The sequence below is a fragment of the Stomoxys calcitrans genome, chromosome 5 (assembly GCF_963082655.1).
Source record: "Stomoxys calcitrans chromosome 5, idStoCalc2.1, whole genome shotgun sequence".
Classification (NCBI taxonomy): Eukaryota; Metazoa; Arthropoda; class Insecta; order Diptera; family Muscidae; genus Stomoxys; species Stomoxys calcitrans.
The window spans coordinates 62,344,597-62,360,055 of NC_081556.1; the positions used below are offsets into that span (position 1 = coordinate 62,344,597).

The window sequence follows — 15,459 nt, forward strand, 5'->3', positions numbered from 1 at the left end:
TCTTAGACGCATATTTTGAGATGTTACAAACAGAATGGCGAAATTAGTATACCCCCATCCTTTGGTGGAGGGTAAAAAAATGTGAGCGAGCTCAGCCCAATTTGAAAATGTATACCAATGGATAGATCAGGCAGCTTCCTAGCAGTAATTCTTTCATTTAAAAGTGAGGACATAAGCACTTTGACCAAGTATCAATACAGCTCAAAAAAAAACTTCAAAAGAGAACATGTAGCCAAGTATCAAATGAAAAGAAGTTAAGAGTGGCGTACGAACCTGTCATAGAAATGTAACGGTAGCCCCTGAGATTCGCCAAAAAGCCTCAAGTAAATATGCTGCCTGATAATATAATATAAATTTAGATAACAAATATAGCGCAGTCTTTGTTCTGTGTATTGTAAGAGACGGCACATCGAAACGTGGCTGGGTGGGCTAGTTTTATTTGTTTAAAAATAATGAATGTCCATTATACACTTTTTCAACGCTCTTTTTTGGAGGCCACCGTGGTTCAGAGGTAAGAATGTCCGCCTATGGCGCTAATCGCCAGGGTTCTAATCCCAACGTTGGTTATCCCCTACTAATGCTGACGACTTTTGTGAGGAACTATGTCGGACAGCACTCACAAATATTTTGGAATACGATGGAATGTTTGTGGAAAATATTTCCATTTGCATACTCTTTTCCAAAATGTTATGCCCAACAACTAGCGAATGTTCGCATCAACTAAATCAGATAAGTTCTCAAAGAAATGAAAACGTAAAGTGGAACTCCTTCTGACTGCTAGTGCGGGCCACACACACAGCAGATGTTCATTAGCCTCTTCTTACTCGACGTGCTTCGGTAAAAGTCGTTACTGGCAACCTTTAGTCTGTCATGATGTTTTCCAGTGAGCTGTCATGACGGATACAATGACTCAGTCGTCCGTTCTAGCCTGTGACAGTAAAGCGGTAAACCTCTTCAAGTCTACACCAGGCCACATAATTTTAAAATGCCCACAACTGCCCCTTTTTGACCATTTATCATTCGTTGCCCAACGGGCCTGATCCTGAAGACTTAGCTTACATGTCGCTAGATGCATACCCACAGATTCCAGTTCTCCTGGAATGTGTAAGGTACACTCAACCAAATTTGTTATTCAAAACAGCAAAAATGTTTGCTAACACAACAGGTTTTGTTCGCTGAAAATGGGAAAGCAGGCATTACTGTTGCTGCAGCAAACAGAGGGCCACTGTATTAGCAAACATTTCGGTCAGCTTAATAAAAAATCTATTGAAAAAAATTTTATGCTATATTTTATGTTTGCCTGTTACTTGTTTTGATTATTTAAAGCATTATTTAGAAAATTTTTTGGAAGATATGATTTTAATTTGGGGAATATTACTGTAAAGAAGCTACCTGTTCCATCCATTGGTATACATTTCCAAATGTGGCTGAGCTCGGTTGCGTTTTTTGTTATTGCTTTACCAATAGGTACATGCCTGGCATCACCTTTTGTATCTAAATTTAGAGAAAACAGATTATGGAAAGTATAAACCCACTGAGGATTAAAAACATCCACTGAGACACACATTTACATTTGTATTATATTTTTTCTGTTAACATTTCTCAATAATTAACAGACTTTTCAGCGGTAAGCCTGCTGCTCTGAAATTGCAGAACTACTACTGTAATAACAGAACTACTGTTACAATAGCAGCAAAATTAACTACTAATATTCGGCAGTCAGTGTTTCCTATTTTCGGCAAACTTTTTTCTGTGAGTGTAGTTCCTTGTTCCCGGCACAAAAAACGGGTGAATTTTGTTACTATTCAGCCATCTCGTTGAGAGATTCGAGGGCGGTTTTTGAATTTAGAAATACATTCTCCAGAATTTAGCGGCTGCCGAGAAGATCATCATAATATCATATCCGCTAATAACAACTATGGCCGCGTACTTATTGTGTGTAAACCAGCGATGCCCAGCCATTTGGATCTAATAAGATGGGCCAGCATAGGAACCCCTCAAGGAGGTGTACTGTCTCCTCTACTTTGGAATATAGCCATTAACAATATATTATTGTCTCTGGAAGAAAAAGGCGTAAAAGTGGTCGCTTATGCTGATGACGTAGCAATTGCGGTAAGGGGAAAGTTTCCCAGCACTCTAAGAGATTTACTTCAGGAAGCTCTACGTGCAACAGCAAAGTGGACTACCGAAAGTGGTCTAGGTATAAATCCGTGCAAGACAGAAGTAATTCTTTTCAGCAGGAGATTCAAGTTGCCTACAGTGGAATCTGTCACCTTGGGAGGAGAGAAATACCTGGGTGTTTTGTTGGACTGGAAATTTAACTTCAAATCCAACATTTTGGAAAGGGCAAGAAAGTCACCTCTAGCCCTATACACATGCAAGAGAGCCATTGGCAAAGGTTGCGGGTTATGACCGCCATATGGTGTTGTGGTCTTGTGGACGGCGCTTCAAAAGTCCACCTTCTGCTCAATACTTAACCGGATCCAAAGGATGACTTGCCGCACTGAGGACGACACTGATGCACTGCATTTAATGTTACATTTTATGCCTCTTGACATTATGGATAGACACACTACTGCGACCACTGCCGTGAGGCTAAGGGAGCTTTCTCTTTTGTCATGTGGCGGCTACGAAGACTGTGTTATCCTTGATACAATATCCGATGTTCCAGGCAGTGTGGATTACACCCTACCTTTTTGATAAAAAATACTTACCATTATTCCTGATAGAACCGATTGGAACTACGATATCCCTGATAATAAAAATTACATAGACTTCTATACAGATGGTTCCAAACTAAACGACCAGGTGGGTTTTGGGGTGTACTCTAAAGATCTAGAACTGGTTATATCGAAAAGGTTACCCGACCACTTCAGTGTGTATCAAGCGGAGATCCTTGCAATTAAGGCAGCGGTGGAATGGCTAAGATTTAATGTTATTACGACAATTGGCATAAATATCTTCTCAGACAGCCATTAAATCGCTGAAGAACGTGTTTCTGAACACAAAAACTGACCTCGACTGTCGCAGATCTTTCAACGAGATGGCTGAACAGTTCAAAATTCACCTGTTCTGGGTGCCGGGCCAAAGAGATATCCCAGGGATTTGTAAAGCGGACGAGCTTGCGAGACTAGGAACTACTCTACACATTCCTCTAGCAACATGAAAGCTAAGTTTTCAGGACCAGGCCGGATGGACAACGAACAAAGGGGGGGGGCCTGTGAGCATTCTAAATCTATGTGGCCTAATCTAGACTTGAAGAGGTCTGCCGCTCTGCCGTCACTGGCTAGAACAGACGTCTCAGTCATTGTGTCCGTCATGACAGGTCACGGTCTAATCGGAAAACATGCTGACAGACTAAAGGTTGCCAGCAACAACTTTTGCAGAAGCTGTGAGAACATCGAGGAAGAAGAAACTATAGAACATCTTTTGTGTGTGTGTCCACTTTGGGACAGGTTCTCAAAGCGGATGTGAACATTCGCAAGTTATTGCGATTTTTTAAGCGATCTGGATGGTTCCACAGTAGGGACTACAAAGGCATCTTCCTACTTCTGCTCCTGTGGTATCACTATGGACGAAAACGTCTAAGTGAGTCTGATCGCAGACTGCCACTTAAACCTAACCTAACCTAATTTAAAAGATTTATCTCGCCCAAAAAATGGAATTAAATCTTGATCATTTTCGTACGTGGATTAACTCAACAACAGTGCATCGAGGAACTTAATTTAATTTTTGGCGATGAAATTCTACCAAGGCCAGCGTTTATCGATGGTATGGTGAATTCAACCGAGGTCATAGTTCACTCCAAGACGTATTTCGTAAAGGTCGCCCAAACTCAGTTGGTGTTCCAAAAACCATTGATGCTGTGCGCCAACTGATATTGCAAGATCATGTGACCTATCGAGAGATTGAGACAACCTTAGGCATTAGTGGGAGCAGCTTACATTAAATATTGCATAAACAATTGACCGTCCAACAATTTGTCAATCGCTCAAAAAAAAGGCTCGTACTGATTGGTCGAAAGATATGCTCCAAAAATGGGAACAAACCGCATTTTTGATCGCTTAAAACATCGATATGATGAGTCATCCGCCGTATAGTCCTGACTTGGCACCGAATGACTTATATTTATTCACCTACGTAATAGATAAAATCAGAGCTCAAAGTTTTTTAACACCTGAAGAAGCGGTTTATGCATTCAGAATGCATGTTTTGGAGATACCTCAATCAGAACGGGCCTGATCCTGAAGACTTAGCTTACATGTCGCTAGATGCATACCCACAGATTCCAGTTCTCCTGGAATGTGTAAGGTACACTCAACCAAATTTGTTATTCAAAACAGCAAAAATGTTTGCTAACACAACAGGTTTTGTTCGCTGAAAATGGGAAAGCAGGCATTACTGTTGCTGCAGCAAACAGAGGGCCACTGTATTAGCAAACATTTCGGTCAGCTTAATAAAAAATCTATTGAAAAAAATTTTATGTTTGCCTGTTACTTGTTTTGATTATTTAAAGCATTATTTAGAAAATTTTTTGGAAGATATGATTTTAATTTGGGGAATATTACTGTAAAGAAGCTACCTGTTCCATCCATTGGTATACATTTCCAAATGTGGCTGAGCTCGGTTGCGTTTTTTGTTATTGCTTTACCAATAGGTACATGCCTGGCATCACCTTTTGTATCTAAATTTAGAGAAAAAAGATTATGGAAAGTATAAATCCACTGAGGATTAAAAACATCCACTGAGACACACATTTACATTTGTATTATATTTTTTCTGTTAACATTTCTCAATAATTAACAGACTTTTCAGCGGTAAGCCTGCTGCTCTGAAATTGCAGAACTACTACTGTAATAACAGAACTACTGTTACAATAGCAGCAAAATTAACTACTAATATTCGGCAGTCAGTGTTTCCTATTTTCGGCAAACTTTTTTCTGTGAGTGTAGTTCCTTGTTCCCGGCACAAAAAACGGGTGAATTTTGTTACTATTCAGCCATCTCGTTGAGAGATTCGAGGGCGGTTTTTGAATTTAGAAATACATTCTCCAGAATTTAGCGGCTGCCGAGAAGATCATCATAATATCATATCCGCTAATAACAACTATGGCCGCGTACTTATTGTGTGTAAACCAGCGATGCCCAGCCATTTGGATCTAATAAGATGGGCCAGCATAGGAACCCCTCAAGGAGGTGTACTGTCTCCTCTACTTTGGAATATAGCCATTAACAATATATTATTGTCTCTGGAAGAAAAAGGCGTAAAAGTGGTCGCTTATGCTGATGACGTAGCAATTGCGGTAAGGGGAAAGTTTCCCAGCACTCTAAGAGATTTACTTCAGGAAGCTCTACGTGCAACAGCAAAGTGGACTACCGAAAGTGGTCTAGGTATAAATCCGTGCAAGACAGAAGTAATTCTTTTCAGCAGGAGATTCAAGTTGCCTACAGTGGAATCTGTCACCTTGGGAGGAGAGAAATACCTGGGTGTTTTGTTGGACTGGAAATTTAACTTCAAATCCAACATTTTGGAAAGGGCAAGAAAGTCACCTCTAGCCCTATACACATGCAAGAGAGCCATTGGCAAAGGTTGCGGGTTATGACCGCCATATGGTGTTGTGGTCTTGTGGACGGCGCTTCAAAAGTCCACCTTCTGCTCAATACTTAACCGGATCCAAAGGATGACTTGCCGCACTGAGGACGACACTGATGCACTGCATTTAATGTTACATTTTATGCCTCTTGACATTATGGATAGACACACTACTGCGACCACTGCCGTGAGGCTAAGGGAGCTTTCTCTTTTGTCATGTGGCGGCTACGAAGACTGTGTTATCCTTGATACAATATCCGATGTTCCAGGCAGTGTGGATTACACCCTACCTTTTTGATAAAAAATACTTACCATTATTCCTGATAGAACCGATTGGAACTACGATATCCCTGATAATAAAAATTACATAGACTTCTATACAGATGGTTCCAAACTAAACGACCAGGTGGGTTTTGGGGTGTACTCTAAAGATCTAGAACTGGTTATATCGAAAAGGTTACCCGACCACTTCAGTGTGTATCAAGCGGAGATCCTTGCAATTAAGGCAGCGGTGGAATGGCTAAGATTTAATGTTATTACGACAATTGGCATAAATATCTTCTCAGACAGCCATTAAATCGCTGAAGAACGTGTTTCTGATCACAAAAACTGACCTCGACTGTCGCAGATCTTTCAACGAGATGGCTGAACAGTTCAAAATTCACCTGTTCTGGGTGCCGGGCCAAAGAGATATCCCAGGGATTTGTAAAGCGGACGAGCTTGCGAGACTAGGAACTACTCTACACATTCCTCTAGCAACATGAAAGCTAAGTTTTCAGGACCAGGCCGGATGGACAACGAACAAAGGGGGGGGGGGGGGGCCTGTGAGCATTCTAAATCTATGTGGCCTAATCTAGACTTGAAGAGGTCTGCCGCTCTGCCGTCACTGGCTAGAACAGACGTCTCAGTCATTGTGTCCGTCATGACAGGTCACGGTCTAATCGGAAAACATGCTGACAGACTAAAGGTTGCCAGCAACAACTTTTGCAGAAGCTGTGAGAACATCGAGGAAGAAGAAACTATAGAACATCTTTTGTGTGTGTGTCCACTTTGAGACAGGTTCTCAAAGCGGATGTGAACATTCGCAAGTTATTGCGATTTTTTAAGCGATCTGGATGGTTCCACAGTAGGGACTACAAAGGCATCTTCCTACTTCTGCTCCTGTGGTATCACTATGGACGAAAACGTCTAAGTGAGTCTGATCGCAGACTGCCACTTAAACCTAACCTAACCTAATTTAAAAGATTTATCTCGCCCAAAAAATGGAATTAAATCTTGATCATTTTCGTACGTGGATTAACTCAACAACAGTGCATCGAGGAACTTAATTTAATTTTTGGCGATGAAATTCTACCAAGGCCAGCGTTTATCGATGGTATGGTGAATTCAACCGAGGTCATAGTTCACTCCAAGACGTATTTCGTAAAGGTCGCCCAAACTCAGTTGGTGTTCCAAAAACCATTGATGCTGTGCGCCAACTGATATTGCAAGATCATGTGACCTATCGAGAGATTGAGACAACCTTAGGCATTAGTGGGAGCAACTTACATTAAATATTGCATAAACAATTGACCGTCCAACAATTTGTCAATCGCTCAAAAAAAAGGCTCGTACTGATTGGTCGAAAGATATGCTCCAAAAATGGGAACAAACCGCATTTTTGATCGCTTAAAACATCGATATGATGAGTCATCCGCCGTATAGTCCTGACTTGGCACCGAATGACTTATATTTATTCACCTACGTAATAGATAAAATCAGAGCTCAAAGTTTTTTAACACCTGAAGAAGCGGTTTATGCATTCAGAATGCATGTTTTGGAGATACCTCAATCAGAACGGGCCTGATCCTGAAGACTTAGCTTACATGTCGCTAGATGCATACCCACAGATTCCAGTTCTCCTGGAATGTGTAAGGTACACTCAACCAAATTTGTTATTCAAAACAGCAAAAATGTTTGCTAACACAACAGGTTTTGTTCGCTGAAAATGGGAAAGCAGGCATTACTGTTGCTGCAGCAAACAGAGGGCCACTGTATTAGCAAACATTTCGGTCAGCTTAATAAAAAATCTATTGAAAAAAATTTTATGCTATATTTTATGTTTGCCTGTTACTTGTTTTGATTATTTAAAGCATTATTTAGAAAATTTTTTGGAAGATATGATTTTAATTTGGAGAATATTACTGTAAAGAAGCTACCTGTTCCATCCATTGGTATACATTTCCAAATGTGGCTGAGCTCGGTTGCGTTTTTTGTTATTGCTTTACCAATAGGTACATGCCTGGCATCACCTTTTGTATCTAAATTTAGAGAAAAAAGATTATGGAAAGTATAAATCCACTGAGGATTAAAAACATCCACTGAGACACACATTTACATTTGTATTATATTTTTTCTGTTAACATTTCTCAATAATTAACAGACTTTTCAGCGGTAAGCCTGCTGCTCTGAAATTGCAGAACTACTACTGTAATAACAGAACTACTGTTACAATAGCAGCAAAATTAACTACTAATATTCGGCAGTCAGTGTTTCCTATTTTCGGCAAACTTTTTTCTGTGAGTGTAGTTCCTTGTTCCCGGCACAAAAAACGGGTGAATTTTGTTACTATTCAGCCATCTCGTTGAGAGATTCGAGGGCGGTTTTTGAATTTAGAAATACATTCTCCAGAATTTAGCGGCTGCCGAGAAGATCATCATAATATCATATCCGCTAATAACAACTATGGCCGCGTACTTATTGTGTGTAAACCAGCGATGCCCAGCCATTTGGATCTAATAAGATGGGCCAGCATAGGAACCCCTCAAGGAGGTGTACTGTCTCCTCTACTTTGGAATATAGCCATTAACAATATATTATTGTCTCTGGAAGAAAAAGGCGTAAAAGTGGTCGCTTATGCTGATGACGTAGCAATTGCGGAAAGGGGAAAGTTTCCCAGCACTCTAAGAGATTTACTTCAGGAAGCTCTACGTGCAACAGCAAAGTGGACTACCGAAAGTGGTCTAGGTATAAATCCGTGCAAGACAGAAGTAATTCTTTTCAGCAGGACATTCAAGTTGCCTACAGTGGAATCTGTCACCTTGGGAGGAGAGAAATACCTGGGTGTTTTGTTGGACTGGAAATTTAACTTCAAATCCAACATTTTGGAAAGGGCAAGAAAGTCACCTCTAGCCCTATACACATGCAAGAGAGCCATTGGCAAAGGTTGCGGGTTATGACCGCCATATGGTGTTGTGGTCTTGTGGACGGCGCTTCAAAAGTCCACCTTCTGCTCAATACTTAACCGGATCCAAAGGATGACTTGCCGCACTGAGGACGACACTGATGCACTGCATTTAATGTTACATTTTATGCCTCTTGACATTATGGATAGACACACTACTGCGACCACTGCCGTGAGGCTAAGGGAGCTTTCTCTTTTGTCATGTGGCGGCTACGAAGACTGTGTTATCCTTGATACAATATCCGATGTTCCAGGCAGTGTGGATTACACCCTACCTTTTTGATAAAAAATACTTACCATTATTCCTGATAGAACCGATTGGAACTACGATATCCCTGATAATAAAAATTACATAGACTTCTATACAGATGGTTCCAAACTAAACGACCAGGTGGGTTTTGGGGTGTACTCTAAAGATCTAGAACTGGTTATATCGAAAAGGTTACCCGACCACTTCAGTGTGTATCAAGCGGAGATCCTTGCAATTAAGGCAGCGGTGGAATGGCTAAGATTTAATGTTATTACGACAATTGGCATAAATATCTTCTCAGACAGCCATTAAATCGCTGAAGAACGTGTTTCTGAACACAAAAACTGACCTCGACTGTCGCAGATCTTTCAACGAGATGGCTGAACAGTTCAAAATTCACCTGTTCTGGGTGCCGGGCCAAAGAGATATCCCAGGGATTTGTAAAGCGGACGAGCTTGCGAGACTAGGAACTACTCTACACATTCCTCCAGCAACATGAAAGCTAAGTTTTCAGGACCAGGCCGGATGGACAACGAACAAAGGGGGGGGGGCCTGTGAGCATTCTAAATCTATGTGGCCTAATCTAGACTTGAAGAGGTCTGCCGCTCTGCCGTCACTGGCTAGAACAGACGTCTCAGTCATTGTGTCCGTCATGACAGGTCACGGTCTAATCGGAAAACATGCTGACAGACTAAAGGTTGCCAGCAACAACTTTTGCAGAAGCTGTGAGAACATCGAGGAAGAAGAAACTATAGAACATCTTTTGTGTGTGTGTCCACTTTGAGACAGGTTCTCAAAGCGGATGTGAACATTCGCAAGTTATTGCGATTTTTTAAGCGATCTGGATGGTTCCACAGTAGGGACTACAAAGGCATCTTCCTACTTCTGCTCCTGTGGTATCACTATGGACGAAAACGTCTAAGTGAGTCTGATCGCAGACTGCCACTTAAACCTAACCTAACCTAATTTAAAAGATTTATCTCGCCCAAAAAATGGAATTAAATCTTGATCATTTTCGTACGTGGATTAACTCAACAACAGTGCATCGAGGAACTTAATTTAATTTTTGGCGATGAAATTCTACCAAGGCCAGCGTTTATCGATGGTATGGTGAATTCAACCGAGGTCATAGTTCACTCCAAGACGTATTTCGTAAAGGTCGCCCAAACTCAGTTGGTGTTCCAAAAACCATTGATGCTGTGCGCCAACTGATATTGCAAGATCATGTGACCTATCGAGAGATTGAGACAACCTTAGGCATTAGTGGGAGCAGCTTACATTAAATATTGCATAAACAATTGACCGTCCAACAATTTGTCAATCGCTCAAAAAAAAGGCTCGTACTGATTGGTCGAAAGATATGCTCCAAAAATGGGAACAAACCGCATTTTTGATCGCTTAAAACATCGATATGATGAGTCATCCGCCGTATAGTCCTGACTTGGCACCGAATGACTTATATTTATTCACCTACGTAATAGATAAAATCAGAGCTCAAAGTTTTTTAACACCTGAAGAAGCGGTTTATGCATTCAGAATGCATGTTTTGGAGATACCTCAATCAGAGCGACAAAAGTGCTTCAACAATTGGTTCAAACATATGCAAAAGTGTATAGATCTTAATGGGAAATATTTTGAAAAACAATAAAGCGATTTTCGATAATTAATTTTTTTTTTCTCTAATCCCAAAAGAGAGCCGAACGCTTCAAACTTGACTTTATATAACCATTTCAGGTGCTTGCCAAACTTACTGTTTTGAACTTTTACATGTGCACGGAAAAGTTTACACTTCTGCCATACACCCTTCATTTGAATATCATATCGCCATTATTGGACTACATGTCAACTACATATCTCTCAGCCACTTGTTTTATGTTTGAATGTTACATTCGTACACTACTCCTAGAACCCTTTTTTAGACTCAGATTATGTTAAATCGGCAACATGTCCTTTCGAGCAGTTTTGGAGGCCCTTAAGATTGTCGATGTCAAATTCCTACTCTATTCTCATATACCTTGAATTTGAGTCCCATATTGTCATAGAAAGGCTACATGTCCGTTGGTGCCTTTGGGGTTAGGTTAGGTTGAAAAGAGGGTGCAGATATTAAATATTGAATCCATATTTCAAATTAAGGTACATACTCTGCTTGGTTTACGGAGAAAGGATAATTCCCTAAAAATTAACGCCGTATTTTATGTCCATAGACCAGATCGCGCTACATGCCGCTTTGGGTTATTCAGTGGCAAAGCAATCCCTCACACAACCCCCTTCTGATGTTGAAAGTGCACTATTTTCATCACATGACCATTTTAAACTATTTGAATATTGTAAGTAAATCTAAGTCTATATGAACGTAGAAACATATAAAAATATATTGATTTTTTACCTTAAAACATATGGGACCATCACTTAATGTATGCAAAAATACTGCACACTCTTTCTTTTACTTGTTTTAACTTTCCGTCAACTATTTTATTCATTTAGTGCATAGCGCGGCTACACAATTAGTTTATTTGACTCTTTGTAATGTTTTCTTCAATGTTTGAATAAGTGCGTTGCCAAAGTTGTATTTAATCGTTTCCAACATATTAAACCGCAAACGTCATTGTCCATAGCCGCAACTTAAGTTAAGAACACCAAATAGGGCCACACGCATCACACAGCACACACCGCACCCCAATAGCGACATCTTTCAGCATACTCTTTCTCTCGCATATACCAGTCACCTTTCGCACTCTCACCATCAATACACCCACCTATTGCTTTGCATTCACAGAGGTAACATATGCTTTAGTATAAAGCAACAACAATATGCTATGTTGCTGCTTCTTCTTCTAATTCCGACTATGACATTTGGTTTATGAACAAAATTGGATATGAAAAGCGTGGCACACTATGTATGTTGATATTTGGCTTGAACAGAAAAATGAATATGTAGTTGAAAATGTACTTTTTCAACATAAACACACAATTTTCTCAAATTAGTGTCAAAGTGTTAAACTTATCACATGCGCCAAATTTTGGGGAGTTTTCTTTTGCCTTTTTAGTTCTCAAAAATTTGCAACAAAAAAAGCGGTCGAACGCGTGTTTTATTGATGTAGGTCGTTGGGGATTTCAAATGAGCCATATCGGTTCAGATTTGGATATAGCCCCCGTATAAACCGATGATCCGATACGACTTCTTAAGCGCCTGGAAGCCAAAATTTTCATTATATTTGGATGAAATTTAAAATAAAGTCTTGAGTTATGACTTCCAATATCCATGCAAAGTATTATCCGAATTGCTATATAAACAAATATAGCCCCCATAAAAACCGATCCCCGGATTTGACTTCTTCAGCCCTTAGAAACCTAAATTTTCACCTGATTTGGCTGCAATTTGGCCCAAACTCCTATCTTTCGACCTACAACATAATTGCCAAGTTTTATCCGAATTGGTCAATATGGTGATATAGGCCGCCCTAAGTATCGATAACCCGATATGACGTTTTGATACCTAAATAATTCAAATACAAACTCAGTTAATAAGGGTACATTTTTAGCGGAATCCATGGCGGTGGATAACCAAGAATCGACTCGGCCGAACTTAGCACGCTTTTACTTGTTTTATATAGTTCTGGACATACAATATATTAACCGGGTATTTTTACTTACTTTTACCCTTTTCTTTTTCAATTTCAGATGCGACTTAAGGAATCGCGGGAGAAAAAGGCTAATTCATCTAAAATGAGGACATCCCGCACCCACATATCACTGCAAATGGCGAAAGAAATACTACACAAGATTTGTTTAAGTGATATTTCAAAATCAAAAAGTTGCGAAAATCTACACGTTTTGTAAACCTTGATCATGTCATATTTTTTTTTAATTGCGATTGATTTACCTCGTTTACAGTATATTTTTTAACATGGTTCACTCCTATTCAAAAAACAAAAAAAAACAAACCTTAAGTTGGCATTAAAAGAGTCATTGTGTTAATCTGTATATACAGTGGTGGAAAATATTACATGTAAAATTTGTGTTTCCTTGTTTGATCTTACAAAAAAATTGTGCAATCGAACAAGGAAACACAAATTTTACATGCAATCGTATGTAGGGCAAATAAAAAGCCTTCTTGATCTAATGGTTAACGCTTGTTGATTTGTTTTTGGACAAACAAAATGTGTCTAATATATGTATCTGATTTGAATACAAAATCAAGAATGTGCCCATTTGACATATTTTGGAAAAAATGATAAAACAAGTTGAGTCAAATATTTGGCTAATCTGAACCTACCATTAGTAAATGTTTTCCATTTTATTCTATCCACCGCCGTAAGTTTTCAATTTTTTCATTTCTTACGGTCAGGTTATGCTTCTTCTATTCTCCGTGTACCAAAATTAAATAAAACACGGTGGACAGTAAGCGGGAATAAAACTTACTAACCGCGGTGCAGAAGGCGCGTTATCAGTCTATGAGTCATCAAAACGCAGTAGTCTTGGATCCACTCCTGTAGGTGTAGGTGCGAAGAGAATGCGCAGTTCATCCCCAACCTTTAAGTAAAGTTGGTGTTTCCGATTCAGACTCAGACAACGACGATGTCAATAAAATAATCATCGCAACAGAATTAAAAACGGGGTCAACAGAATGATGGCAAAAGTAAGGGAAAACATCAAAATAAAAAAACTATTTGGGGCACAACAAAAGTAACCAAAAAAAATGTACCAGTAGGTTATTCTGCCAAAAGAGCTGGATGTTTCTAGGGATGGAATAGACACTTCAAACACTTCTGCAGAAGATGGTGAAAGGATCCGGTTACCCGAAGAGCAAAATGCCCTGAAACCTCAAGAAATCGAACCAACCCTCCCACATTGCTTTCCCCCGAGAACATCAACGGAGGGAGACAAAATAGGATCTTACGCCAAAAGTAGCCACACAGACGAGCTGACATATGCAGTCATCAACAGAAGCAGTAGTTCGGGTAAGACTCCACCAGATCTTCAGTCTCAAGTCGAGAATCTGGTCAAAAAGAATATTCTGGAACAGGTGCTGAACCCTGGGGATAGTCCAGCCATACAAATCATGCAGCAATATCAATTTTTCCACAGAGTGAGATACGCGAAAAGTGGGGTGTAGTGGCTACAACCCCACCGCAGTCTAGCAAAGAGGGAGACGAAGACGACACAATCACCGACTCCCAAATAGCCTGTATACTGAAAGACCAATGATATAGGTCATCCAGGTTAACCTCCACCGGAGCGAGACGGAAATGGTTAGCAAATTTAAGATTCATATTGCTTTAATTCAGGAACCATGGACGCTCCGGATCAAAGTTACTGGCCTGAACTAATTATTGTATGGTAACACGGTAACTCGAGCGAGAAGCTGTATTATTTCTCATAAAAATTTAAATTATCTCTGTGCAACAGAATTGAGAATGTCGTTCGTAAAAGTTCATTGGACTAGAACATTGGAACCATACCTTGGCATCACTTTGTTTGCCTTTCAACTCTCCGGTACCACCACATACTAGTCTGTTGAGAAAGGCAATATAAACAGGTAATAGGGTACTTGTAGAGTTTTAGGCAAACCCATATCGCAATCCCTGTTTGATTTTTTGAATACTAACATTGAGAGGGCGCCACTGCGGCTATGAGACTTAAGGCGATGGGAGAATGGCTTGAGGATGGGAGCAGCTCATACCCATAACGGAATAATCGACCTGGAAGGTTACCGATCGGATACCTATGATGAACCTTGAAGTCGAGTGCGAGGCACTGCTGCCATCGGAACTGTCTTGGATTGACCCTAGTATTTCCATCTGGAAGATCATGTTACACGGATGGATCAAAGCTAGAGGACAGAGTGTGCCTGGGGGTGTACATTGAGAACCCAGGGACTGAGATCTGTTTTAGACTGCCTGATCATAATACGGTCCTGCAGGCGGAGATCTGGGCGATCACGGAATGCGTAAAGTGCTGTGGTGCTAACGCGAGGTGTGAACATCTTTACCGACAGTAAAATTGCCATAAGGGCAATAACAACCAGGACTGTGAGGTCACGAACAGTCTTGCAGTGTAAGAAGGAGGTTAACGCCTTCTCTGAGGATGGCAAAATCCGCACCGTTTAAGTGCCAGGCCATAACGGAGTAATAGAAAATGAAAGGGCAGACGATATGAAGGTGAAGGTCAGAGCTATTACCATACACTACTACTACTAATACTAAATTGCCCATGAACTTTCCATTAAGCAACAGGTGATATGTCTCTCATATCAATGAGAGAGTCCGATTATAATTTTAGGCTCAATGATATGGGCCCTCCTTTTTTATTCCGAGTCCGAACGGCTTGCGGCATAGCGACGCCAGTTGGTAATACTACTAAATTTCCCAAGAACATTCCACTAAGGAAAAGG

General features: G+C 40.3%; 1 protein-coding gene across 1 annotated transcript in view; it reads left to right on the forward strand.

Annotated features, from left to right (window-relative positions):
- The window catches only part of LOC106084907 (uncharacterized), a 146,785-nt gene extending 133,770 nt beyond the window's left edge, over positions 1-13,015 (forward strand). Inside the window, exon 10 of the mRNA XM_013248875.2 lies at positions 12,747-13,015. Coding sequence (XP_013104329.2) covers positions 12,747-12,905 — 159 coding nt within the window. The 3' untranslated portion in view covers positions 12,906-13,015. The remainder of the gene's footprint in view (positions 1-12,746) is intronic.
- The last annotated feature ends 2,444 nt before the right edge of the window (positions 13,016-15,459 follow it).